The 27,822-nt window shown below is 38.4% G+C and overlaps 1 protein-coding gene across 3 annotated transcripts in view; it reads left to right on the plus strand.

The window, feature by feature from the left end:
* The window catches only part of UGGT2 (UDP-glucose glycoprotein glucosyltransferase 2), a 282,351-nt gene that overhangs the window by 233,409 nt on the left and 21,120 nt on the right, over positions 1 to 27,822 (plus strand). For all 3 annotated transcript variants that reach the window (XM_066236801.1, XM_066236802.1, XM_066236804.1), the window contains 3 exons: positions 9,117 to 9,205; positions 12,258 to 12,356; positions 13,724 to 13,808. In XM_066236801.1, coding sequence (XP_066092898.1) covers positions 9,117 to 9,205; positions 12,258 to 12,356; positions 13,724 to 13,808 — 273 coding nt within the window. The remainder of the gene's footprint in view (positions 1 to 9,116; positions 9,206 to 12,257; positions 12,357 to 13,723; positions 13,809 to 27,822) is intronic.

The raw sequence follows: 27,822 nt of genomic DNA on the forward strand, positions 1-27,822 counted from the left end.
CCAACAGATATATGAAAAGATGCTCATCTTCTTTAGCTATTAGAGAAATGCAAATCAAAACGGCAATGAGATACCACCTCACACCTGTTGGATTAGCTGTTATTAGCAAGTCAGGTAATAGCAAATGTTGGAGAGGCTGTGGAGAAAAAGGAACCCTCATCCACTGTTGGTGGGAATGTAAAGTAGTACAACCATTATGGAAGAAAGTATGGTGGTTCCTCAAAAAACTGAAAATAGAACTACCTTATGACCCAGCAATCCCTCTACTGGGTATATATCCCCAAAACTCAGAAACATTGATACGTAAAGACACATGCAGCCCCATGTTTATTGCAGCATTGTTCACAGTGGCCAGGACATGGAAACAACCAAAAAGCCCATCAATAGATGACTGGATAAAGAAGATGTGGCACATATACACTATGGAATACTACTCAGCCATAAGAAATGATGACATTGGAACATTTACAGCAAAATGGTGGGATCTTGATAACATGATACGAAGCGAAATAAGTAAATCAGAAAAAAACAGGAACTGTATTATTCCATACGTAGGTGGGACATAATACTGAAACTAAGAGACATTGACAAGAGTGTGGTGGTTACGGGGGGGAGGGGGGAATGGGAGAGGGATAGGGGGTGGGGAGGGGCACAAAGAAAACAAGATAGAAGGTGACAGAGGACAATGTGACTTTGGGTGGTGGGTATGCAACATAATTGAACGACAAGATAACCTGGACTTGTTATCTTTGAATATATGTATCCTGATTTATTGATGTCACCCCATTAAAAAAATAAAATTATAATAAAAATAAAAAAAAAAAAAAAAGAATAAAATGGCAATAAACAATTACATGTCAATAATAAAACTAAGTGTAAATGGATTAAATGATCCAATCAAAAGACATAGGATAGCTGCATGGATAAGAAAACAGGGCCCTGGCTGGTTGGCTCAGTGGTAGAGCGCCGGCCTAGCATGCAAGGGGTCCCGGGTTCGATTCCCAGCCAGGGCACACAGGAGAAGCGCCCATTTGCTTTTCCACCCCTACCCCTTTCCTTCCTCTCTGTGTCTCTCTTCCCCTCCCGCAGCGAGGCTCCATTAGAACAAAGATGGCCCGGAAGCTGGGGATGGCTCCTTGGCCTCTGCCCCAGGCGCTAGAGTGGCTCTGGTCGCAACAGAGCGACGCCCCGGAGGGGCACAGCATCGCCCCCTTGTGGGCAGAGCGTCGCCCCCTGGTGGGCGTGCCGGGTGGATCCCAGTCGGGTGCATGCGGGAGTCTGTCTGACTGTCTCTCCCCATTTCCAACTTCAAAAAAATACAAAAACAAAAGACAAAAAAAAAAAGGACCCGTACATATGCTTTCTACAAGAGACACAACTTAAAACAAAAGATGCACATAGGTTGAAGGTAAAAGGATGGAAAAAAACATTTCATGCAAAAGCAAATGAAAAAAAAGCTCGGGTAGCAATACTAATATCAGACAAAATGGACTTTAAAACAAAGAACATAGTAAGAGATAAAGAAGTCCACTACATAATGATAAAGGGAACAATCCAACAGGAAGATATAACTATTATAAATATCTACGCACCTAATATAGGAGCACCTAAATATATAAACCAGACTTTGATGGATATAAAGAGTTAGATAACAGCAACACTATAATAATAGGGGATTTTAATACCCCACTAACATCACTAGATAGATCCTCAAGAAAGAAAATTAACAAACAAACAGCAGAATTAAAGGACACACTAGATCAACTCGATTTAATAGATATCTACAGAACCTTTCACCCTAAAGCAGCAGGATATACATTCTTTTCAAGTGCTCATGGTGCATTCTCTAGGATAGACCACACAAAAGTGGTCTCAACAAATTTAAGAAGATTGAAATCATATCAAACATTTTCTCTGATCACAATGGCATGAAACTAGTAATCAACCACAACAGAAAAGCCCAAAAATTCTCAAACACATGGTAACTAAATAGCAGGTTGTTAAATAACAAATGGATTAAAAATGGGATCAAAGAAGAAATAAAAAAATTCCTAGAAACAAATGATAACGAGCATACAACAACTCAAAATTTATGGGCACAGCAAAAGCAATACTGAGAGGGAAGGTCATAGCACTACAGGCACACTTTCAGAAGCTAGAAAAAGCTCAATTAAACAACTTAACCCTGCATCTAAAAGAACTAGAAAAAGAACAGCAAATAAAGCCTAAATGTAGTAGAAGGAAGGATATAATAAAGATCAGAGCAGAAATAAATGACATAGAGACTAAAGAAACAATACAAAGGATCAATGAAACTAGGAGCTGGTTTTTTGAAAAGGTAAACAAGATTGATGAACCTTTAAGTAGACTCACCAAGAAAAAGAGAGAGAGGACTCAAATAAATAAAATTAGAAATGAGAATGGAGAAGTAACAACTGACACAACAAAAATACAAAGGATTGTAAGAAAATACTATGAAGAACTGTATGCCAAAAAACTAGACAACCTAGATGAAATGGACAAATTCCTTGAAACATACAATCTTCCAAAAATCAGTCTGGAAGAATCAGAAAACCTAAACAGACCGATTACACCAAATGAGATCAAAACAGTTATCAAAAAACTCCCAACAAAGAAAAGTCCTGGGCCAGATGGCTTCACAAGTGAATTCTACCAACTATTCAAAGAAGAACTAACTCCTATCCTTCTCAAGCTATTTCAAAAAATTCAAGAGGAAGGAAGACTTCCAAGCTCCTTTTATGAGGCGAGCATAATTCTGATTCCAAAACCAAGCAAAGACAACAGAAAGAAAGAAAATTATAGGCCAATATCTCTGATGAATATAGATGCTAAAATCCTCAACAAAATATTAGCAAACCGGATCAAACAATATATGGAAAATATCATACACCATGATCAAGTGGGATTTATTCTGGGGAGGCAAGGCTGGTACAATATTCGCAAATCTATCAATGTTATTCATCACTTAAATGAAAGGAAGGAGAAAAACCACATGATAATTTCAATAGATGCAGAAAAAGCATTTGATAAAATCCAGCACCCATTCATGATCAAAACTCTCAGCAAAGTGGGAATACAGGGAACATACCTCAACATGATAAAAGCCATCTATGAGAAACCCACAGCCAACATCATACTAAATGGGCAAAAATTAAAAGCAATCCCCTTAAGATCAGGAACAAGGCAGGGGTGCCCCCTTTCACCGCTCTTATTCAACATAGTCCTAGAAGTCCTAGCCACAGCAATCAGACAAGAAGAAGAAATACAAGGCATTCAAGTTGGAAAAGAAGAAGTAAAGCTATCATTATTTGCAGATGATATGATATTGTATATAGAAAATCCTAAAGTTTCAGTCAAAAAACTACTGGACCTGGCCCTGGCCGGTTGGCTCAGCGGTAGAGCGTTGGCCTGGCGTGTGGGGGACCCAGGTTCAATTCCCGGCCAGGGCACATAGGAGTAGCGCCCATTTGCTTCTCCACCCCCCCCCTTCTTCCTCTCTGTCTCTCTCTTCCCCTCCCGTAGCCAAGGCTCCGTTGGAGCAAAGATGGCCTGGGCGCTGGGCATGGCTCCTTGGCCTCTGCCCCAGGTGCTAGAGTGGCTCTGGTCGCGGCAGAGCGACGCCCTGGAGGGGCAGAGCATCGCCCCCTGGTGGGCAGAGCGTAGCCCCTGGTGGGCGTGCCGGGTGGATCCCGGTCGGGCGCATGCGGGAGTCTGTCTGACTGTCTCTCCCCATTTCCAGCTTCAGAAAAATACAAAAAACAAAACAAAACAAAACAAAACAAAACAAAAAAAATACTGGACCGGATAAATGAATTCAGCAAGGTGGCAGGATATAAAATTAATACTCAGAAATCAGAGGCATTTTTATATACCAACAATGAACAATCAGAAAGAGAAATTAAGGAAACAATCCCCTTCACTATTGCAACCAAAAAAATAAAGTACCTAGGAGTACATTTAACCAAGGAGACTAAAGACTTTTACTCGAAAAATTATAAAACATTGATAAAAGAAATCAAGGAAGATACAAACAAGTGGAAGCATATACCATGCTCATGGTTAGGAAGAATAAACATCATTAAAATGTCTATATTACCCAAAATAATTTATAAATTCAATGCAATACCAATTAAAATACCAGTGACATACTTTAAAGATACAGATCACATATTCCAAAAATTTATATGGAACCAAAAGAGAACACGAATAGCCTCAGCAATCTTAAAAAAGAAGAATAAAGGGAGAGGTATCACACTTCCTGATATCAAGCTATACTACAAGGCCATTGTACTCAAAACAGCCTGGTACTGGCATAAGAACAGGCACATAGATCAATGGAACAGAACAGAGAACCCAGAAATAAACCCACAGCTCTATGGACAACTGATATTTGACAAAGGAGGTAAGGAAATACAATGGAGTAAAGACAGCCTCTTCAACAAATGGTGTTGGGAAAATTGGACAACAATCTGCAAAAAAATGAAACTAGACCACCAACTTACACCATTCACAAAAATAAACTCAAAATGGATAAAAGACTTAAATGTAAGGCGTGAAACCATAAGCATCTTAGAAGAAAACATAGGCAGTAAGCTCTCTGACATCTCTCGCAGCGATATATTTGCTGATTTATCTCCACGGGCAAGTGAAATAAAAGACAGGATAAACAAATGGGACTATATCAAACTAAAAAGCTTTTGCACGGCCAAAGACAATAAGAACAAAATAAAAAGACAAACTACACAATGGGAGAACATATTTGACAGTATGTCTGATAAGGGCTTAATAACCAAAATTTATAAAGAACTAGGAAAACTCAACACCAGGAAGACAATGCAGTCAAAAAATGGGCAAAAGAAATGAATAGACACTTCTCCAAAGAGGATATACAGATGGCCAATAGGCATATGAAAAATGCTCAACATCATTAATCATTAGAGGAATGCAAATTAAAACCACAATGAGATATCACCTCACACCGGTTAGAATGGCGCTCATCAAAACAACACAGAATAAGTGCTGGCGAGGATGTGGAGAAAAGGGAACCCTTCTGCATTGCTGGTGAGAATGCAGACTGGTGCAGCCTCTGTGGAAAACAGTATGGAGATTCCTCAAAAAATTGAAAATCGAACTGCCTTTTGACCTAGCCATCCCACTTTTAGGAATATACCCCCAAAACACCATAGAACGGTTCCAGAAGGAGAAATGCACCCCCATGTTTATGGCAGCATTGTTCACAATAGCGAAGATCTGGAAACAGCCCAAGTGTCCGTCAGAGGACGAGTGGATTAAAAAACTTTGGTACATATATACTATGGAATACTACTCAGCCATAAGAAATGATGACATCGGATCATTTACAATAACATGGATGGACCTTGATAACATTATACGGAGTGAAATAAGTAAATCAGAAAAAAAACTAAGAACTATATGAACCAATGCATAGATGGGACATAAAAATGAGACTTAGAGACATGGACAAGAATGTGATGGTAACAGGGCGTGGGGTGGAGGTGTGGGGAAGGGGCGAGGAAGGAGAGGGAAGGATTTGGGGGAGGGGAGGGGCACAAAGAAAACCAGATAGAAGGTGACGGAGGACGATTTGACTTTAAGTGAGGGGAATGCAGCATAATCAAAGATCAAAATAATCTGGAGATGTTTTCTCGGGACATATGTACCCTGATTTATCAATGTCACTGCATTAAAATTAATAAAAATAAGATTTTAAAAAAAAGTGGAGGATAAAAATGGTAAATATATATTGATGAGTTATCAGCAGTAAATATATAAAACAGTAAATGTCTTGTGAGATATTTAAATATATATATATAATTAAAAATTTTAATAACAACATTAAACCTTAAGAACTAAGGTTATTTGCAATAACATATAAAGTCCTTATATTGACCAGGGTAAGGGTAATGATTACTTTGAGACTTTAGAACAAATACTATTTTTGTAATTTTTAAGATAACTACTAAGAGAATAGAGATAAAGCATAATGTCATAGTAAAGAGAAAAAATAAAGTGAAACAAATCAATATAAGTAGACTAAGAACGGAGATGTAAAGTGAACATATGGGACATAGAAAAAGCACAAAATAGTCAGAATTTAATACTATTAATTAAATGTAAATGGGCTAAATGTTCTAACTAAAGACAAAGATCGTCATACTAGATTTTTTTAAATACCAACTATATACTGTTTGCAGAAAGCACATCTAGTACATAAGAATACAGCTTCAGAGTGAGGATGTAAATAAAATACAAGTGTGGCAGAAGTTTAGTAGGCCAATACTAAACTAAATAAAGGTTGTATAGCTATACTAATATCAGATATTAGACACTGAGACAAATAACATTACTAAAGATAAAAGTAATTTTGTATTTAAAATAGAAATAGGATTATGAAGAGAAATTGATAATTCTCTGTCATGTTTGGAATGTTTTAACACACATGTCTTAGTACTTGATATAACAAGCAGGTGAAAAAATCAATAGAAATATGGAAGATTTGAACAGTGTGACTATAAATCTTGACCTAATGGATGTATATAGAACACAACATCCAGTAATGCCAAATGAGTAGTCTTTCAAACACACAAAAAACATTAATAAAAATTAGTTTTACAGAAGAATATTAGCTTTACATTAAGTTGAAAAGCAAGTTTTAACAAATTTCAGAAGAATGAAATCAGGCAGAGCAGAAATCAATATCCTGTGATAACTAGGAAGTACCCATTTGGTTGGAATGTCTAAGATCCAATAACAGTAGGCCACCACACCTCTTGCTCTATATAGTGGCTAGATTTTAAACTACATCATTAGATTTTACCTTACATCCCTTACCATAATTTATTCCTAACTGCCTTTGCTCTTTATCCTGTGATCAGTTATACATGTTGCACAGACTGATCTTTGCTATCCTTTCTTCTCTGATCTTGACTTTCTTTCTTAATAATAACATATTCTCTCTTTGAGTGCATTTCCTTCTGGCAATTCCAGATGAAAACCCTCACAAAATCCAGATGAGCATCTTAAGATACTAACAGTCCCAGCCCTTTAGGACCAGCTTTTCATCAAGTTTTCTTAGCCCCGCAAACAGGAGAGAAATTCCATCTGGGAGGAGAGAGTAGATGCAATTTAATCTCTGACCATTAAAAAACTGTTTAAGTTTTCTTTTTCTTGAGCAGAATCTTTGTATTCTTATGCATTGGTTGTAATTTGACCTGTTAGTCCATAATAGAGAGCAGATCTAAGTCTCTCATCATAACCATCAAACCTTTGGGGGTCAGCCGTTCTGCAGCCTTCTGGGTCCTTCAGTTGTTTTTTAGTAGTGCAGTTTAATCCCCTCCCATCCATCTCTTAGTATCACACAAAAAGAACAAAAAATGGAGGGAGAAAAGATAAGCAGCATCGAGGGTTAGCCCATGAACTTCAGTAGCCTGCTAATAGAAATTCCAGAAGGAAGAAAAAGAGAAAATGTTTGTGTCAAAATGGTCCACAAACTCAGATGAGTGAAAAATGGCCCAAATAAGATCACACTAACTTATCAAGGAGAAAAGTCTGGTCATTGCAGTAGAATAACCCTAGCACTAGCATCAGACATTTCATTTTCAAAATGGATGATGCAAGACAGCAAAACAAAACCTTTAATGTTTTGAGGGAAATTTTTAAAAATTTTTTTATTAATTTTAATTTATTGTGTTATCATGAAATCAAGTGTCCCACTCAGAATAACACCCTCACCTCCACCCCTTTGTCCCCCATTGTTCCCTTCCCTCCTTCCCTTTGGGATGTGCTGTCTTGTTATCTGTATCTATGTGTTATATATACATATATATATATATATAATTTCACTAATCCCTTCACCTTCTCAAGGAAAATTATTTTGAATCTAGGATTCTTTAGCCACATTCTTAATCAAATCTGAAAACAAAGTATAGTTGTTCTCTGACGTGTGAGGATTTGGGAACATTATTCTTAACATCCTTTCTTGAAGTTACTGGCCAGAATAGTGAAGGTGAAGACCAAGAAAGAGGAAGATAAATATTTCAGGAAATGATGACATTAATCTGAAAATTAAAGCAAATAAGGCCTAGAAATAAACAGGAAGTTAATTATTGAGCTCCAAGAAAAATGCCTTCCAGAAGACAGGAATTCTAGACAACTAACATGAGTAGTTAACTGGAAAATATTGGATATGTGGTAAAGAAGAAATAAAACTCATCACTAGAAAGAAATACAAAAAAGTTCCAAAAAAAATATTTCTCTATTGGTCAAATATGAAAAAGCAGAATCCATGTGAACTAGCATGTCTCCTACAAGTGGGTACAGTGGTCATGTTACTGTAACTCTACAGAGGAAATATAATTGCAGTAGCCTTTCAGACTTTTCAGTGACCGGTATTTACCCTGTCACAATAAGAACTATTTACTGATTTTCAAGATGGAGAATAAACATAACAAAATGCAAATGATGTATTTGCCAGACTAAATGAAAATATTATCTATATTTACAGTGATAGAGATGTTTAGCTAATGTAAGTTGGGAGGTGGAGGGGAAAGGTCGTGATGCTAGTATCCTTAAAACAGAGTATAAAAGTGAAACTGTTGAAGTTATTGGAATAGAAAACAGAGATGTAAATATTACTATTTAAAGTTTATAAAAAATACTTGATAGAAGAACTAATAATAAACATATTATCATCAAAACTTCCAAACAAAAAGGGTAAGGGTGGTAAAAGTGAGCTGCTCATCTGTCATCATGAGGAATGAGGAATGTCAAAACCAAACATTATGGATTCAGATATGCTGGTAGATATGTTTCAAGTTGATAAATCAGGACATACAAATATAAGCACATTATTTAGCAGAATAGAGCTAACAACCAAAGGACTGAAAACAAGGGGTTGACCTGGTAGTTCAGACCAGACAGTGTCTATAATGTTGTACTAAGATATTTTCTGGCTTCATTTGCTGCAGCTTTTAGATTTACAAGGGTCACCTTGCCCAATAATTTTCGCTTTCTAACCATGCAGCATATTGAAAGCTGCAAAATTCTAACTTTTCTTTTGTTACCATGCTATCCAGGTGCAAAAAAAGCCAGACAAAATTAAGGAAGATATCCTTACCGATAAAGGTGAAAAAAAAGGAAAAGGAATGTGGGATTCCATTAAAAGGTAATTGCTAATGAATACTTTAAGACGTAACTATGCATCCATCAGGAATCTAGTGTGTGGAAACCCAGCAGATGGTAAACATTTAAGTGAAGCACAGATCCTCTCCTCTAGGAGGGATAAGATAGATACAGAAACTTTAGTAATGCAAGATGGGAAACTGGAGCTATAAGACAGCTGGAAATAAAGTGCTATCAAACCAAGGAGGAGAAGGACTATATCTAGTTATGAGGAAACTCAGAAAAGACTCCTTGGAGAAGAGTGGGCTAAAATGTGTTTAAAAAGATAAACAGGTTTTCAAAAGTTGGGCATGGATTGAAGATACCTGGTTACATGATGTTTGGGTGTGTTACTCAAACAACAGAAGGTAGCCTGAGTTAGCTGGCTACAGGGAATATAATAGGGCATCTATAAATAAGGTTGGGACCTATCTTATTCTTTTTTTTTTTTTAAGTGAGGCAGGAAGGGAGAGAGATGAGAAGCATCAACTCATAGTTATGGCACTTTGTTCATTGATTGCTTCTCCTATGTGCCTTGACTAGGGGGCTCCAGCTGAGCCAGTGACCCCTTGCTCAAGCCAGAGTGACCTTTGGGCTCAAGCCAGCTACCATGGGATCATGTCAATGATCACACACTCAAGCCAACAACTCCACACTCAAGCTGGATGAGCCGGCATTCAAGCTGGTGACCTCAGGGTTTTGAACCTGGGACCTCAGCATCCCAGGCAGGACCTATATTATTAACCAAAAAAGTAATATATTGACTCATATTAATAGAGTCCAAGAGTAGAGCTGGCTTTGGGCATTCAGGTGATATGGTCTAGAAACTCTTTTCATCTCTTAGTTCTGTTATCTGTGCTTCCTTCATTTTCAGATAAACTTTTATAAGGAAATGTTTGCCATCTTTATGGGAAGAGATTGCCTCTTTCCAAACAGTACCAGTAGAAGTTCCAAGGCTGACTTATTGGTCCAGATGTAGCCATGTGTCCCAAACTGAACTGACCACTGTGACTGACTGACCACACTTGGGTCATATGCCTATCTCTAGAGCCAATGGAAAGGCCTATTCCACCTAAACTTCACAGAATGAAATTGGAGGAGGAATGTCTTTCCCTTCAAAATACCAGGTTATCACTGAAGTGTAAAGGATGTTAAGCTGACAAAAACAAAAGCTGCTGTAGGTTCACATTGTAGAAAATTTTGAAAGTCCATTTTAGAGATTTGAACTTAATTTGATTGTGATGAAGAATATTTTTTTTTTTTTTTGGTCCAGGCTAAGAAATAGAAACCTTAAGCCAAATAGATTCTACAACCTAAGCAAATTTTGTTATACCGATCAAAAGCACTCCCATCACTTTGGATTTTGCCCAGTGTAGGCCTCTTTCTCAATAGTTGACTCTTTGTTTGAAAAGAAGAATCATGTCATTGTGCCGGTATATGCACTGAAATAGTTCCTGTAGAGAAAGGCTCAGACCCACTCATTTTGAGATGAGTGAAGAGTAAGTACATTTGACAGGGGAATAATGAAGCAGAATCAGAACATTTAAAGAGGATCTGTCCATAAGATTTCATTAAAGCCAGAGGAAGAGCTAAGAATGAATAAAGATAACTTAAAACTACAGCATAGAACTTGCTATACAGAAAGGATACCAAAAACAAAAGAATGCTTTGTCATAGAGGTGGCAGCTCTTCCAAATACAGGGGGTCCTCAGGTTACAACACAGTTCTGTTCCTACAACAGTAACATAACCCGAATTTTGGTGTAAGTCGAAACACGCCCTAGCCTAAGTCACTTATCTATCCTAACACAGTTGTAAAATCATAATCTAGAACATAAAACTAAGCCACAGGAAAAGGAAAAGGACATAAATATACTGTACTGTACACTGTACTGCTTATTCTTCCGCCATGAACAACCAGGCTAGTTCGCCCACGTAGTCTGTAAGTACAGTGTAACAGAGAGCTGAGAGACTCATGTCTCAATTTTTTTTAAGTTTTTAATGGGAGTGAGCATCGTAAACTTGAAAGGTCGTATGTTGAGACTGTCGTAACCCGAGGACCCCTGTATAAAAATACTGTGTATATTATACTGCTCTTACTTTTTAAAATCTTTGTTTTATCCTGATTTAGAGTGATTTTTTCCCCACTGAATCAATTTGTGTTTTTCTTGTTTGGGAGATTACTACAAGGAAAAATTTGAAAAATATTTGTCATAATTTCTATTTGGCAAAATATATCCCATGATGATTGTTTAGTTTTCCAAATTTTAGTCATTTTAAGTATCTGTGCATATAGAAATGAGATTTTTAATTAAATAAGAATTTTAGATAGAAGGAAAAAGAAGAAATTATACATTATAAATACCTTAAATAAAAGTTTCAATCACTTTTGTATATGAGGTGGGGCATATAAAAAGGCTGGCGTGGGTCCATAATGTTGTGGAAATGACAGCTGAGCTCAGAAGTAGCCAGTGAGTGAATGTGGCTCCTGGCTCTCTCTTGTTTCTCATGGACATACTCTCAAAGCACAGCGGCCTCCGGAGTCTGCCCGGAGTGGTGCCTGACTGGCCAGAGGAGCTCTACACTGTTGGCACCTTTTATAACATTTTACCCCAGGGGAGCCATTTCACCAGCACTCAAGGGCCTGCCTTTGACCAGAGGAAAACTCTGTAGTTACACTCTTTCATTCTGTTTCTTCCCTCACTGTTGGCCTATTTAAAATCTCAATATGTTATATACGGCCATGGCTTGCTATAACTCGTTCTTTGTTCTCAAAACAACATTTGTAACTCAGAAAGATTCAAAAATATTACCTCATTAACGTAGAGACAATATAATTGCATTCTATGTTTTAAATTTTTAAAAAGCCTATAAACTTTGTTATAGTGTCACATGTTTTAATATTGATAATTCATTAGTTTTAGAACTGGTTTTAGTGTAATAACTTTACTTTGAAAGGCATTCATGTTTTTGTTGCTTGTCAAATTTAGTATTTAGATTTGTAAAGTTTGCAGGTGTATATTTAGAAACTGTTGGTCCCTACTTTTTTATTCCAAGTTTCACAAGAAGTTTGAGTAAAAGAAAAGACAAAAAGGAAACAGACGTTCTGAACATTTTCTCAGTTGCTTCTGGCCATTTATACGAACGCTTTTTAAGGTAGGCATTTTTTTACCTAATATTTTTAAAATTAATACATTTACTTAGTTCAAAAAGAGTTTTCAAAGTTTGAAAGAATAAAATGATGTACAGTGAAAAACATTTCCGACTTCTATTTTCTTGATACCCAGTTCTCTTTTCCACAGGAAACCGGTATTATTTTCATATCTTGCTAAAGATATGTGTGGACAAGCAAATGTATATATTTTTTCCTTTTTTAAACTTCTTTTTACCCAAATAGTAAAAATTTAATTTGCTTTATTTTAATCTAAAATTATGAGGAAAGTGTGTTTTTTTAAACATATTGAATTTTCATGAGTTTTATTGATTTAAAACACTGATGATGTTCTTTCAAACTAGAAAATGAATATATTTTGTAAAAACGTGTGATAAAAGTATATATTCTGATGAAGAAATGCCTTGTTTTATTTAAAAAAAGAAAAGGTGAAGAGGCGACAGTGAGAGGAGGAAAGCATGTTTACAAACTAGAAAGGATTGTTTCTTTTTTAATTGTTTATATAGCAGGATCACAGAGAATGCCTCAAAAATATTAGAATGTGTGTTTATACCTTAAGATGTGGAACTTCAAATATATCTGTATCTTCTCCAATCAGAGGTCTAAAATAGCAAAACAAGTGCCCTGTCCAGTGAATTATCAATATAGACGTATCATTCAACTCTTGAAGTTTTTCACACCTGATATTAAGGACACAGTAGAATAGCCAATATTAGGCTGTAGTTCAGCTCATCAAGACTGTTTCAAACTAGCTTCTTTCTTTTTCAGCTGGACATACAAAAAGCAACCAATTTAGTCCCTATCAATATATGTGTACAGACGCTCTTCGTCTCTTATGATGGGGTTACATCCCAATAAGCCCATTATAAGTTGAAAATACTGTAATTCAGAAATGCATTTAATGCACCTAACCTATTCAATATCATAGCTTAACCTAGCTTACCATAATGTGCTAAGAACACTTACATTAGCCTACATACACTTAGACAAAATCATGTCATACCATTGCCCAGCATCCTGAGAAAGTATCAAACCATATATTACCATCCCAAGAGAAGATAAAAATTCAAAATTGGAAATATGGTTTCTACTAAATGTGTATCACTTTCATATTATTGTAAAGTCAAAAATTCATAAGTCAAACCATCATAGCTCAGGAACCCTCTCTAAATATATATTCTTATACATTACATACTTGATAAGCAACCAGACATTTGAAAGTCCTTCAGTCTATTTCTTCATTATACATAGTGAAAAACTTAAAGTAATACATTTAAATATGTAAAAGGATTATGAAAAGTAGAATGAACTATTAATGTTAACTTAGTGGGTTTAATGTTCTTTTGTACAGGATTATGATGCTTTCTGTTTTACGTAACACCAAAACACCAGTGAAATTCTGGTTCCTAAAAAATTATCTCTCACCAACATTTAAAGTAAGTACATTAATCTTTTTTATTTTAGAATAATGTTTGAATAGTAAATTCTTTATATCATTGTAAGTTCATATAACTTTTATTTTCAAAATGAGTCTTGAATATTTATTCAAATTGCTATTTTTAATAAATTTTAAAATTGGTATTCAGTATTTTTTTATCTAGTTTAAGAAAATTTTTATGCACTTTTATTTAATAGCAGTGTTTAAAAAGACAACAGGAGATGGCTTATTTTTAAGTTAACTCAAAATCAAAAGTATTAATGGTTTTTTATGATAATGGATAATTAAATAAAATTTGGCGAGGATTCCAAGAAGTCAAGTGAGTAGGCAAAGGTCCCAACTGTCACCTCCCAGGAACAGATTGAATTACAACTAAGTTTAAGAACAATCAGCCTTGGCTGGCTGGCTCAGCAGTAGAGCATCAGCCCAGCATGTGGAAGTCCAGGGTTCAATTCCTAGTGAGGGCACACAAGAGAGGTGACCATCTGCTTCTTCAGCTCTCCCCTTTCTTTCTCTCTCTCTTTCCTCTCTCCTCTCTCTCTCTTCTCCTCCCACAGCCATGGCTCAAACAGTTTGAGCAAGTTGGCCTGGGTGCTGAGGATGGCTCTATGACCTTGCCACAGGCACTAGAATGGCTTGGTTGCAAGCAATGGAGCAGTGGCCCCAGATGGGCAGAGCATTGCCGGGTAGGGGGCTTGCCGGATGTATCCTGGTCAGTGTGCATGTGGGAGTCTCTCTGCCTCCTCACTTCTCACTTATTAAAATAAATAAATAATAAAAGAGAAATCATCTTGAAAAACCAACTTTGGGCTAAATGAAGAGGAGTTCATAACCAAAGAGTCACAGAAGAAGCCACATTGAGACTGGAAGGAAGGGTGGGGATGTGAAAAGGGCTTCCCCGCACCCAGGAGTGAGCGGTGGTGGCGGGTCCAGAGGGACTTCCATCTATAAGGATGTTCGCCCTGAGAGGTGAGGGTCCTAAACCCCAGGATTGGCACCCCAGCCTAGAGCCCCAGAACCCAAAAGAGGCACCTCCATAGCATTTGGCAGTGAAAAGAGCCAAGGTTTCTGTCTGCGAGAAAGAGACAGGAGCTCTTAGAGATGCAGGATTCTTAAAGGGCCAACACAGGAAATCTCCTTCACAGCCACTATCTGGGGTTCCAGTGGAGGGAGGGCTGAGAGGACAAGAGTTGCGTGAGGAGAGTGTGAAGTTGGTGACCCAGGGAGAGACACTGTGGGGGGACAGCCACTGGAATCCCTGTGCTGAGTCATTCTCCAGTACTTCAGTCACCATCTTTTTTGGGTGGAGCAGTCTCCTCTGTGTGCCACCTGGGGGAAAGCAACCGACCCATCCTCACAAATCTCTCTGGCCCCACCCTATTGGGGCCATTCTGACTTAAGCCAGGAAGCAAAAGGTGCATCAGTGACTCTGTTTTCTGGCGTTGAGGTCAGAGCTTTTCTCTGCACTCTCTCGAGGCTATGACTGGTGCTTTTCCCTCACAGGAGATTCAGTAGAAACAGTCTAGGCTGTGGGCAGACCACATCTCTGGGTCTCAGAGGCCACACCCACTGGACTCCTGGGGGCCACAACCTACTGAAGTCTGTGAAAAAAGTCAGGAATGACTGACACCTGAGGCCAAGGGGTGAGAGCCATACCCACCACCCTTCCTAATCCCTAAATTGCCCCAGGCTCTAGACCAGGGGTCCCCAAACTTTTCACACAGGGGGCCAGTTCACTGTCCCTCAGACCATTGGAGGGACAGACTATAAAAAAAACTATGAACAAATCCCTATGCACACTGCACATATCTTATTTTAAAGTAAAAAAACAAAACGGGAACAAATACAATATTTAAAATAAAAAACAAGTAAATTTAAATCAAGAAACTGATCAGTATTTCAATGGGAACTATGGGCCTGCTTTTGGCTAATGAGATGGTCAATGTGCTCCTTTCATTGACCACCAATGAAAGAGGTGCCCCTTCCGGAAGTGCAGCAGGGGCCGGATAAATGGCCTCAGGGGGCCGCATGTGACCCACAGGCTGTAGTTTGGGGACCCCTGCTCTAGACTCTACCAGAGAGTTTTTTTCAGAGGCCAAGCCCAACAAGCAGCCAGTAGTCAGAGGCAGCAGGAGGTGGACTTCATGGAGCCTAGGACTTTTGCTGATGTGCCTCCAGACGCACTGTGGGTAAAAGCCAGCCTAGGTCTGCAGCTTGGTATTTACATTTGCACCTGGACCTAACAGAGGCAGCCAAAGACTCTGGTTTGCTTGTAGCTCTAAGAGGGCTGCTGAGGGCCGTCACAGGCAGTGTCCTGTATGGTCTGCACTGAGTTCTCCCCAGGAATGTCCAGGGATGACACATCCAGTGGCCAGCTGTGGAGAGCATCAGAGCAGGGCCTAATGACCCTTGCTGGTGACAAGTCCTAAGGGAGGGCTGGTCTGACACCCAGTAGAGCTGAAGCGAATTCTGCTTTCTGTGGTCAACACCTGCACAGCTGCTTGCACATACATTGAACAGGGTGGAGCTTCACAATTGGCTGGCCCAGGTCCCATATATCCTGCCCCACAGGGCTAAGTTCCATGGAGGGAAAGGAAAGAAGCTTGGAGCAAGGACACTCAAGGTGTAGGTTCCTTGGAGCATACTGTTGGGATTGGTTGCAAAGCTTAGACACTCTCCAGAGGAGGAGCATACAATCAGCCCCAGGGCAGATCTCTCTCAGTCGTCCTCCCTGAGACCAGGGGCTATCCAACTGGAAGAACTTCTACAGAAGGGACTGTCAGCCCCACTGAATCTGAACCTGCTGTTCACCTCGCTGGATAGAAATAGAATTGGAGTATTCAGCAGTGTCTGAGGGATTAGGCTCTTGAATAGGGGCCACTTTTCCTGTACTAAGCTCCTAACCAAGAGACCCCTGAAGTAGGGCGTTCCCTAACCTTAAATTCCCAACCTCAGCTGCCCTACCCCACCAAACTTGCAACCTATAGAGGGGTTAGTAGATGAGACCTATCTGAGCCCACACTATAGTCTTTCTTCAGAAGACTGTGGGAAGACCAGGCAGCTGCAAGAGGAGGTGGAGCAGCTGAAAAGTGGAAGCAAATCTTACGAGCTTGGGCCCTTTTATGGACCTTCTGTCAGCTCTAAGCAGAAGAAAGCTGATCCTTACACAAAGGTTGGCCCCTTCCACACTACCAAGGCACAGAAAACACAGACAAAAAGTGAACACAGTAGTAGCTCCAGACAGGTACTCCACAGGGGTTAGAAACAACTGCTGATGCCAACCCACACCTGAACCCCGCCCAAGAGAATGCAGAACCCACACTACCAGTAGTGGGTGGCAGACAGCACCAATACTAGACTAGGCTAGCTACACAAGTTGCACATCCAAAAGAGGAGTCTAGCAGGCACCAGACACTGCAAAAAATAAATAAGCCCAGCAGAACAGACTCTGCACATCATCTAGTACATGTGATCAGGGTTGTCCTTTAGAGCCAGCCTGAAATAATAATCCCATCCACAAAAAGGGCCAACTGCATTCAGTACTCACATACAACAGGAGGGTAAATGCCACCCTCAAGAAGCATTTATAGAGTAAGGAACTCAAGTGGCCTAGAGGTCAGTACCTCTGCGCCCATCTTCCTCATAAAGGTGCCACAACATATTTGAAAGTGAGAACAAAGCTACCTAATAAAAGACAAAATGGGCAGACAGAGAAATATGACCCAAATGAACCAACAGGAGAAATCCCCAGAAAAAGAAAACTATTTGAAATGGAAGTGATCAAACTACCAGAAGTAGAGCTTAAAATAATGTTATTAGAATGCTCAAGGATCTTAGAGTAACAATGGATGAGCACAGAACTTAAAGAGATAAGTAAGCATTAAAAAGACATTGAAATCATAAAAAAAAGTCAGAAGTGACAAATACAATATCAGAAATGAAGACCACACTAGAAGGAATCAACAGTAGGCTGGATGAAGCAGAGGATTGAATCAGTGATTTAGAGGACAAGATAACAGAAGCAGAGCAGCAAAAAGAAAAGAGGCTCTAAAAGACTGAGGAAACACTAAGAGAGCTCTGCGACAACATGAAGAAAAACAATATTCCCATCGTAGGGGTTCCTGAAGGAGAATAGAACAGACAAGGGATAGAGCAATGGTCCTCAACCGTTTGTGGGCCACGGACCTGTTTAATGTCAGAAAATATTGTCACAGACCGGTCTTTAGGGTAGGACGGATAAATGCACAAAGTAAAATTATGCGACCGGCATAAAAACTGTGGTATTTTAAAATATAATTGTCGAACTTATGAGACAAGCGTCAAGAGTGAGTCTTAGACGGATGTAACAGAGGGAATCTGGTCATTTTTAAAAAATAAAACATCGTTCAGACTTAAATATAAATAAAACAGAAGTGATGTAAGTTATTTATTCTTTCTCTGCGGACCAGTACCTACAGAGGAGCCCCCATAAAAATGAAATCTGACTTCTCAACAGAAACACTTCAAGGTCGAAGGGAATGGCAAGAAATATCCAAAATGATGCAAAACAAGAATCTACAGCCAAGACTACTCTATCCAGCAAAGCTATCATTAAAAAATTGAAGGAGAAATAGAAAGCTTCCCAGACAACAAAAAAGGCTCCAGGAGTTCTATTATAACCAAACCAATTCTGCAGGAAATGTTAAAGGGCCTGCTATAAAAGAAGCAAAGGAAAACAGAAGTCAAGAGAAAGAGGATTATAGGTTTAAAGAATAAAATGGCAATAAATAAGCACATATCAATAATAAACTTAGATATAAATGAATTAAATGTCCCAATCAAAAGACACAGGGTAGCTGCTTGGATATGAAAACAAAACCCATATGTATGCTGTCTACAAGAGACACACCTCAGAACAAAAGACAGACGTATACTGAAAGTAAAGGGATAGAAAAGAATATTTCATACAAATGGAAATGAAAAAAAAAGCTGCATAACAATATTTATATCTGACAAAATAGCCTTTAAAACTAAAGCTATAAGGAGATGACGTCAGAGTAATGGCGGAGTAGGAAGCGATACCGATAAATCTCCCCCAAAACTCAACAAGATCTTCAACCAGAAACAGAAAAACCTATACTTGGAGCCTCCAGATGCTTCACAATACACCCGAAGGTATGGTCGAGTGAAAAATTGGCTAAATATATAACCAAATCCTGAAGGAAATAGGAGTAAGAAATGCTCCGCCTTCCTCACTAACCTAAACAGGGCGGCTTTCTCTGGTAACTGTGAATATAGAAACTGAGGCGGGCAAAGGGGGTGAATACATCCAGGCCGCGCACAAAAGGCCGAACCAGGCTGTGGCTCGGAGATCCTAGCGGAGGAAAAACTGTTCCTGTGGCAAGCCGGGCAATACAAGCTAACACTCGCGCCAAACCCAAACAAAGAAAGACAAGCGGAGCGGCCATTTTACCCGGTCTCCTGGTTGGTGCGCAGTTAGTGGGCAAGAGATCTCTTCCTAAGCCCCAGAAGTGGGTGTTCGTGTTGCCCCACAGAGAGGCAGGGTCAGAGGCCTTTCTGTGGGCCGAAAGCAGAATCTCTGGGCAGCCCCAGCGCCCTGGGAAAGCCGTGCACGGGAGGGAGCGAGAACTAATTCCAACGGTGGAAATTTTCCGTGCTGGTGAGGGTTTCACTCAGGGAAACGCGGCAGGCCTCATATCCTGGTGTGCGCGCGCAGATAGGTAGTGAGCGATTCCTCCGAGTAACTCGGCAGTGTGTGCCAGTGTTATTGCACAGAGGGGCAGAGTCAGGGGCCTTTGTGTGGGCAAAAGCGGAATCTCGGGCCGCCCCAGCACCTTGCAAAAGCCGTGCACGGGGACAGAGCGAGAGCGAATTCCAGCGCTGAAAATTTCCATGCGGTTGGGGGTTTCACTCAGAGCGTGAGACTGCTGGCCGGATATCCTGGTCTGCGCGCGCAGATAGTGAATGAGAGTTTCCTCCAAGCACCCCGGAAGTGGGAGCCCGCCTGTGTTACCGGACAGAGTGGCAGAGCCAGAGGTCTTTGAGTGGGCGGAAAGCCCGCCTGATTATGCTAGCAGCTCTGACTGACTGAGCCTTACCCAGAGCCCTGTGCTGAGTGGGAATAGAGTGGGGAGTTGCCAGCTCTTTGAACCTCTTACTATCCAGGCAGAGGCAGCAACAACCCCATAGCTGGATTATCAAGCTACTAATTGAGGAAGGAAAGACTAGGAGAAAGGCTCCAGGAACACGGACTCTCTCACTGTCGGAGCCTATGAATGCTAATGAGCCTTGACTCCCAACGAGACTAAAGCACAATATATGACATTGCCATAGAGACTTATCAACTGCAAACCTCTACCTGAGCGTGCCAAAGGGGCAGAACCTGGGGTACAGAGTCACCGACCAGGAAGAGGGAGAGAAAAGAAAAAACAAGAAGATAACCTCTCAAAATCAAGAATAATCTGCAGACTTTATAACCTATCCCATTTTATTATATTTGTTCGTTTGTTTCTCTTATCTTCATTCTTGATACTTTTTTTCCTCCTCCAATTTGGCCGATTAACTCTCTGCCGGTCTTACTCTCTCCTCTCCTTGAACTACACTACCCATAAGTGTTACATCTCCCATTATCTTTTTTCTCCTCTTCCTTTCTCTCTATGAGGGTTGCACTCCAAAACCCTTAACTCTCTCTCTCTCCTTTCTTTTTTCTTCTTTTACTGGTTTCCTCTTTTTTTCTCTCTCTCTCTTTCTTTTCTCCCTCTATATTAGTTTCTTCCTTTCTCCTTTACATCTCCTCTCATTCAAACATCAATAACAAACAAATTATCTTATCTGGGACTCAAACTTATGTTTGTGGCATTTTGGGGGTTTTTACTTCACCTTTTTAACTCACTAGCAGTGCTCCCATCCCTGGCTCTCCATTTTATCTAGTTCTTGTTCCACTAAATACAATAGTATTTTTTAAATTTGTCCCCCCATTTTTCTGTTCTCCTCTTATTCCTCTCATCATAACTCTTAGACAACCAACACCTAAAAGCAAATCATTTTATTCTTGACCCAAATTTTTTCCTTATTTGCTTTTTGTGGGTCCATACCGCCCCCCTTTTTCTTTTTTTTTTTTTTTTTTTTTTGCCCCTTTATTACTTTTCCCCAATTCAGGACCTCCATCACAGGCATTATTTGTTATAATTCACAGTTCACCACAAGATTTTCTCAAGAAAAAGGGGAGAGGAGAGGAAAAAAGGAGGGGGGGAATAATTTCCTTTTTTTAAAAATTATTATTTTATTTTTCTTTATTTCATTATTAACTTTTTTGAAAAAAACAACTCTTTTTGATTTTTTATTTTTTTTAACTTTTTATTCTTTATTAAATCTCATTAATAATATCAACAAAACCACCCTCAGATGCCATTAAGGAAGAGAAAATCGAATATTATGAATACAAAAGAAAGAGAGGTAACACAGCTAGATGAGGAAAAATCTATGGAGAAAAAATTTAATATATTGGAAACCTTGGAGCTAAATGACAGAAAATTCAAGATAGAAATCCTAAAAATCCTCCGAGATATACAAGAAAACACAGAAAGGCAATTTAGGGAGCTCAGAAAACAACTCAATGAACACAAAGAATATATGTCCAAAGAAATTGAAACTATAAAAACAAATCAAACAGAGATGAAAAACTCAATTCACGAGCTGAAAAACGAAGTAACAAGCTTAGCTAATAGAACAGGTCAGATAGAAGAGAGGATTAGTGAAATAGAAGACAAGCAACTTGAGGCACAACAGAGAGAAGAAGAAAGAGACTCAAAAATTAAAAAAAAATGAAATAGCCCTACAAGAATTATCTGACTCCATCAAAAAGAATAACATAAGAATAATAGGTATATCCGAGGGAGAAGAGAGAGAAAATGGAATGGAGAACATACTAAAACAAATAATAGATGAGAACTTCCCAAGCCTGTGGAAAGAACTAAAGCCTCAAATTCAAGAAGCAAACAGAACACCGAGTTTTCTTAACCCCAACAAACCTACTCCAAGGCATATCATAATGAAATTGACACAAACCAACAGCAAAGAAAAAATTCTCAAGGCAGCCAGGGAAAAGAAGAATACAACATATAAAGGAAGGCCCATTAGATTATCATCAGATTTCTCAGCAGAAACTCTACAAGCTAGAAGAGAGTGGACCCCAATATTTAAAGTCCTGAAAGAGAGAAACTTTCAGCCACGAATACTATACCCATCAAAGCTATCCTTCAAATATGAAGGAGAAATAAAAACATTCACAGATACAGAAAAGATGAGGGAATTTATCATCAGAAAACCCCCACTCCAGGAAATACTAAAGGGGGTTCTCCAATCAGATACAAAGAACAAAAAAAAAACAGAGCCACAAGTAAAAGCTCCAAGAAGAACACAATAAAACCAAATTTAAACTGTGACAACAACAAAAGAAAGAGGGGGAGAAGATGGAGATTAACAATAGCGAAGGACGATGGAGTGCAAAAGTACTCACAAAATAGTTTGCTACAATGAACAGGGTAGGGACCCTTTTCATTACTCAAAGGTAACCACCATTGAAAAAACCACCACAGAAGCACATGAGATAAAAAAGATAGCAACAGAGGAAAGATGTATGGAATACAACCAAATAAAAACAAAAGATAGAAAAACGAAAGAGAAGGATCAAACAAGACACAAAACTAACAGAAAGCAAGATATAAAATGGCAATAGGGAACTCACAAGTATCAATAATTACACTAAATGTAAATGGATTAAACTCACCAATAAAAAGGCACAGAGTAGCAGAATGGATTAAAAAAGAAAATCCAACTATATGCTGCCTACAGGAAACTCATCTAAGTAACAAGGATAAAAACAAATTCAAAGTGAAAGGCTGGAAAACAATACTCCAAGCGAACAACACCCCCAAAAAAGCAGGTGTAGCAATACTCATATCGGATAATGCTGACTACAAGACAGGAAAAGTACTCAGAGATAAAAATGGCCATTTCATAATGGCTAAGGGGACACTGAATCAAGAAGACATAACAATTCTTAATATATATGCACCAAACCAAGGAGCACCAAAATATATAAGACAGCTACTTATTGATCTTAAAACAAAAACTGACAAACATACAATCATACTTGGAGACCTCAATACACCGCTGACGGCTCTAGATCGGTCATCCAAACAGAGAATCAACAAAGACATAGTGGCCTTAAACAAAACACTAGAGCACCTGGATATGATAGACATCTACAGGACATTTCATCCCAAAGTGACTGAGTATACATTTTTCTCCAGTGTACATGGATCATTCTCAAGAATTGACCATATGTTGGGCCACAAAAACAACATCAGCAAATTCAGAAAAATTGAAGTTGTACCAAGCATATTTTCTGATCATAAAGCCTTGAAACTAGAATTCAACTGCAAAAAAGAGGAAAAAAATCCCACAAAAATGTGGAAACTAAACAACATACTTTTAAAAAATGAATGGGTCAAAGAAGAAATAAGTGCAGAGATCAAAAGATTTATACAGACTAATGAAAATGACAATACGACATATCAGAATCTATGGGATGCAGCAAAAGCAGTGATAAGAGGGAAGTTCATATCGCTTCAGGCATATATGAACAAACAAGAGAGAGCCCAAGTGAACCACTTAACTTCCCACCTTAAGGAACTAGAAAAAGAAGAACAAAGACAACCCAAAACCAGGCGAAGAAAGGAGATAATAAAAATCAGAGCAGAAATAAATGAATTAGAGAACAGAAAAACTATAGAAAAAATTAATAGAACAAGGAGCTGGTTCTTTGAAAAGATCAATAAAATTGACAAACCCTTGGCAAGACTTACCAAGGAAAAAAGAGAAAGAACTCATATAAACAAAATCCAAAATGAAAGAGGAGAAATCACCACGGACACCATAGATATACAAAGAATTATTGTAGAATACTATGAAAAACTTTATGCCACTAAATTCAACAACCTAGAAGAAATGGATAAATTCCTAGAACAATACAACCTTCCTAGACTGAGTCAAGAAGAAGCAGAAAGCCTAAACAGGCCTATTAGTAGAGAAGAAATAGAAAAAACCATTAAAAACCTCCCCAAAAATAAAAGTCCAGGCCCTGACGGCTATACCAGCGAATTTTATCAAACATTCAAAGAAGACTTGGTTCCTATTCTACTCAAAGTCTTCCAAAAAATTGAAGAAGAAGCAATACTTCCAAACACATTTTATGAGGCCAACATAACCCTCATACCAAAACCAGGCAAGGATGGCACAAAAAAAGAAAACTACAGACCAATATCTCTAATGAATACAGATGCTAAAATACTAAACAAAATACTAGCAAATCGAATACAACAACATATTAAAAAGATAATACATCATGATCAAGTGGGATTCATCCCAGAATCTCAAGGATGGTTCAACATACGTAAAACGGTTAACGTAATACACCATATCAACAAAACAAAGAACAAAAACCACATGATCTTATCAATAGATGCAGAAAAGGCTTTCGATAAAATACAACACAATTTTATGTTTAAGACTCTCAACAAAATGGGTATAGAAGGAAAATATCTCAACATGATAAAGGCCATATATGATAAACCATCAGCTAACATCATGTTAAATGGCACTAAACTGAAGGCTTTCCCCCTTAAATCAGGAACAGGACAGGGTTGTCCACTCTCTCCACTCTTATTTAATGTGGTACTAGAGGTTCTCGCCACAGCAATCAGACAAGACAAAGAAATAAAAGGCATCCATATCGGAAAAGAAGAAGTAAAGGTATCACTTTTTGCAGATGATATGATCCTATACATCGAAAACCCCAAAGAATCCACAAAAAGATTACTAGAAACAATAAGCCAATACAGTAAGGTCGCAGGATACAAAATTAACATTCAGAAGTCAATAGCCTTTCTATATGCCAACAATGAAACAACTGAGAAGGAACTCAAAAGAATAATCCCCTTCACGATTGCAACAAAAAAAATAAAATACTTAGGAATAAACATAACAAAGAATGTAAAGGACTTATATAATGAAAACTATAAACCATTCTTAAGGGAAATTGAAAAAGATATAATGAGATGGAAGAATATACCTTGTTCTTGGCTAGGAAGAATAAATATAATCAAGATGGCTATATTACCCAAAGCAATATACAAATTCAATGCAATTCCCATCAAACTTCCAATGACGTTTTTTAAAGAAATGGAGCAAAAAATCATCAGATTTATATGGAACTATAAAAAACCCCGAATAGCCAAAGCAATCCTAAAGAAAAAGAATGAAGCTGGGGGCATTACAATACCTGACTTCAAACTCTATTATAGGGCCACGACAATCAAAACAGCATGGTATTGGCAGAAAAATAGACACTCAGACCAATGGAACAGAATAGAAAGTCCAGAAATAAAACCACATATATATAGTCAAATAATTTTTGATAAAGGGGCCAAGAACACACAATGGAGAAAAGAAAGCCTCTTCAATAAATGGTGCTGGGAAAACTGGAAAGCCACATGCAAAAGAATGAAACTGGACTACAGTCTCTCCCCCTGTACAAAAATTAACTCAAAATGGATCAAAGATCTAAACATAAGACCTGAAACAATTAAGTACATAGAAGAAGACATAGGTACTCAACTCATGGACCTGGGTTTTAAAGAGCATTTTATGAATTTGACTCCAATGGCAAGAGAAGTGAAGGCAAAAATTAATGAATGGGACTACATCAGACTAAGAAGTTTTTGCTCAGCAAGAGAAACTGATAACAAAATAAACAGAAAGCCAACTAAATGGGAAATGATATTTTCAAACAACAGCTCAGATAAGGGCCTAATATCCAAAATATACAAAGAACTCATAAAACTCAACAACAAACAAACAAACAATCCCATAAAAAAATGGGAAGAGGATATGAACAGACACTTCTCCCAGGAAGAAATACAAATGGCCAACAGATATATGAAAAGATGCTCATCTTCTTTAGCTATTAGAGAAATGCAAATCAAAACAGCAATGAGATACCACCTCACACCTGTTCGATTAGCTATTATTAGCAAGACAGGTAATAGCAAATGTTGGAGAGGCTGTGGAGAAAAAGGAACCCTCATACACTGTTGGTGGGAATGTAAAGTAGTACAACCATTATGGAAGAAAGTATGGTGGTTCCTCAAAAAACTGAAAATAGAACTACCTTATGACCCAGCAATCCCTCTACTGGGTATATACCCCCAAAACTCAGAAACATTGATATGTAAAGACACATGCAGCCCCATGTTTATTGCAGCATTGTTCACAGTGCCCAGGACATGGAAACAACCAAAAAGCCCGTCAATAGATGACTGGATAAAGAAGATGTGGCACATATACACTATGGAATACTACTCAGCCATAAGAAATGATGACATCGGAACATTTACAGCAAAATGGTGGGATCTTGATAACATGATACGAAGTGAAATAAGTAAATCAGAAAAAACCAGGAACTGCATTATTCCATACGTAGGTGGGACATAAAAGTGAAACTAAGAGACATTGATAAGAGTGTGGTGGTTACGGGGGGGAGGGGGGAATGGGGGAGGGAAAGGAGGAGGGGGAGGGGCACAAAGAAAACAAGATAGAAGGTGACAGAGGACAATCTGACTTTGGGTGACGGGTATACATCATAATTGAACGACAAGATACCCTGGACTTGTTATCTTTGAATATATGTATCCTGATTTATTGATGTCACCCCATTAAAAAAATAAAATTATTTAAAAAAAATAAAAAATAAAAAAAATAAAAAAAAAACTAAAGCTATAGTAAGGGACAAAGAAGGTCACTACAAAATAATAAAGGGAGCAATCCAAAAAGAGGATAAAACCATTGTAAATATTTATGCATCCAATATAGGGTGCATATAAATATATAAAGCAGATTCTGACAGACATAAAGGGCAAAATCAATAGCAATACTATAATAGTAGGGGATTTTAATACTCCACTAACATCAGACTAATTTCCAGACAGAAAATTAACAAAGAAACAGCAGCCTTAAATGACACACAAGATGAACTGGCTTTAATTAATATCTTCAAAACATTTCACCCCAAAGCAGCAGAATATACATTATCTTCAAGTACTCATGATACATTCTCTAGGATAGACCACATATTAGGACACAATACAAGTCTTAATAAATTTAAGAATATTGAAATCATATCAGGCATCTTCTCTGACCACAATTTCATGAAACTAGAAATCAACTACAATAGAAAAGCTGAAAAACATTCAAACACTTGGAGGCTAAAGATCATGTTATTAAATAATGAATGGGTTAATAATGAGATCAAGGAAGAAATAAAAAATTTCCTTGAAACAAATGAAAATGATCATACAACAACCCAAAATCTATGGGACACAGCAAAAGCAGTCCTGAGAGGGAAGTTCATAGCATTACAGGCATATCGTATGAAGCAAGAAAAGGCTCAAAAAATTTTAACCCTGCACATAAAAGAACTAGGAAAAGGACAACAAATAAAGCCCAGAGGAAGTAGAAGGAAGGAAATAATAAAGATCAGAGCAGAAGCCCTGGCTGGTTGGCTCAGTGGTAGAGCATCAGCCCAGCATGTAGAAATCCCGGGTTCAATATCTGGCCAGGGCCCACAGGATAAGTGCCCATCTGCTTCTCCACCCTACCCCCTCTCTTTTCTCTCTGTCTCTCTCTTCCCCTCCCACAGCCAAGGCTCCTTTGGAGCAAAGTTGGCACGGGCGCTGAGGATGGCTCCATGTTCTCTGCCTCAGAGCAAGAATGGCTCCAGTTGCAATGGAGCATCACCCCAAATGGGAAGAGCATCACCCCCTAGTGGGCATGCCGGATGGATCACAGTCATGTGCATGAGGGAATCTGTCTCTCTGCCTCCCTACTTCTCACTTCAGAAAAATATAAAAATAAAAAATAAATTAAAAAAAATAAAGAACATCAGAGCAGAG

This window comes from Saccopteryx bilineata, chromosome 6 (assembly GCF_036850765.1).
Source record: "Saccopteryx bilineata isolate mSacBil1 chromosome 6, mSacBil1_pri_phased_curated, whole genome shotgun sequence".
In the NCBI taxonomy this organism is placed as follows: domain Eukaryota; kingdom Metazoa; phylum Chordata; class Mammalia; order Chiroptera; family Emballonuridae; genus Saccopteryx; species Saccopteryx bilineata.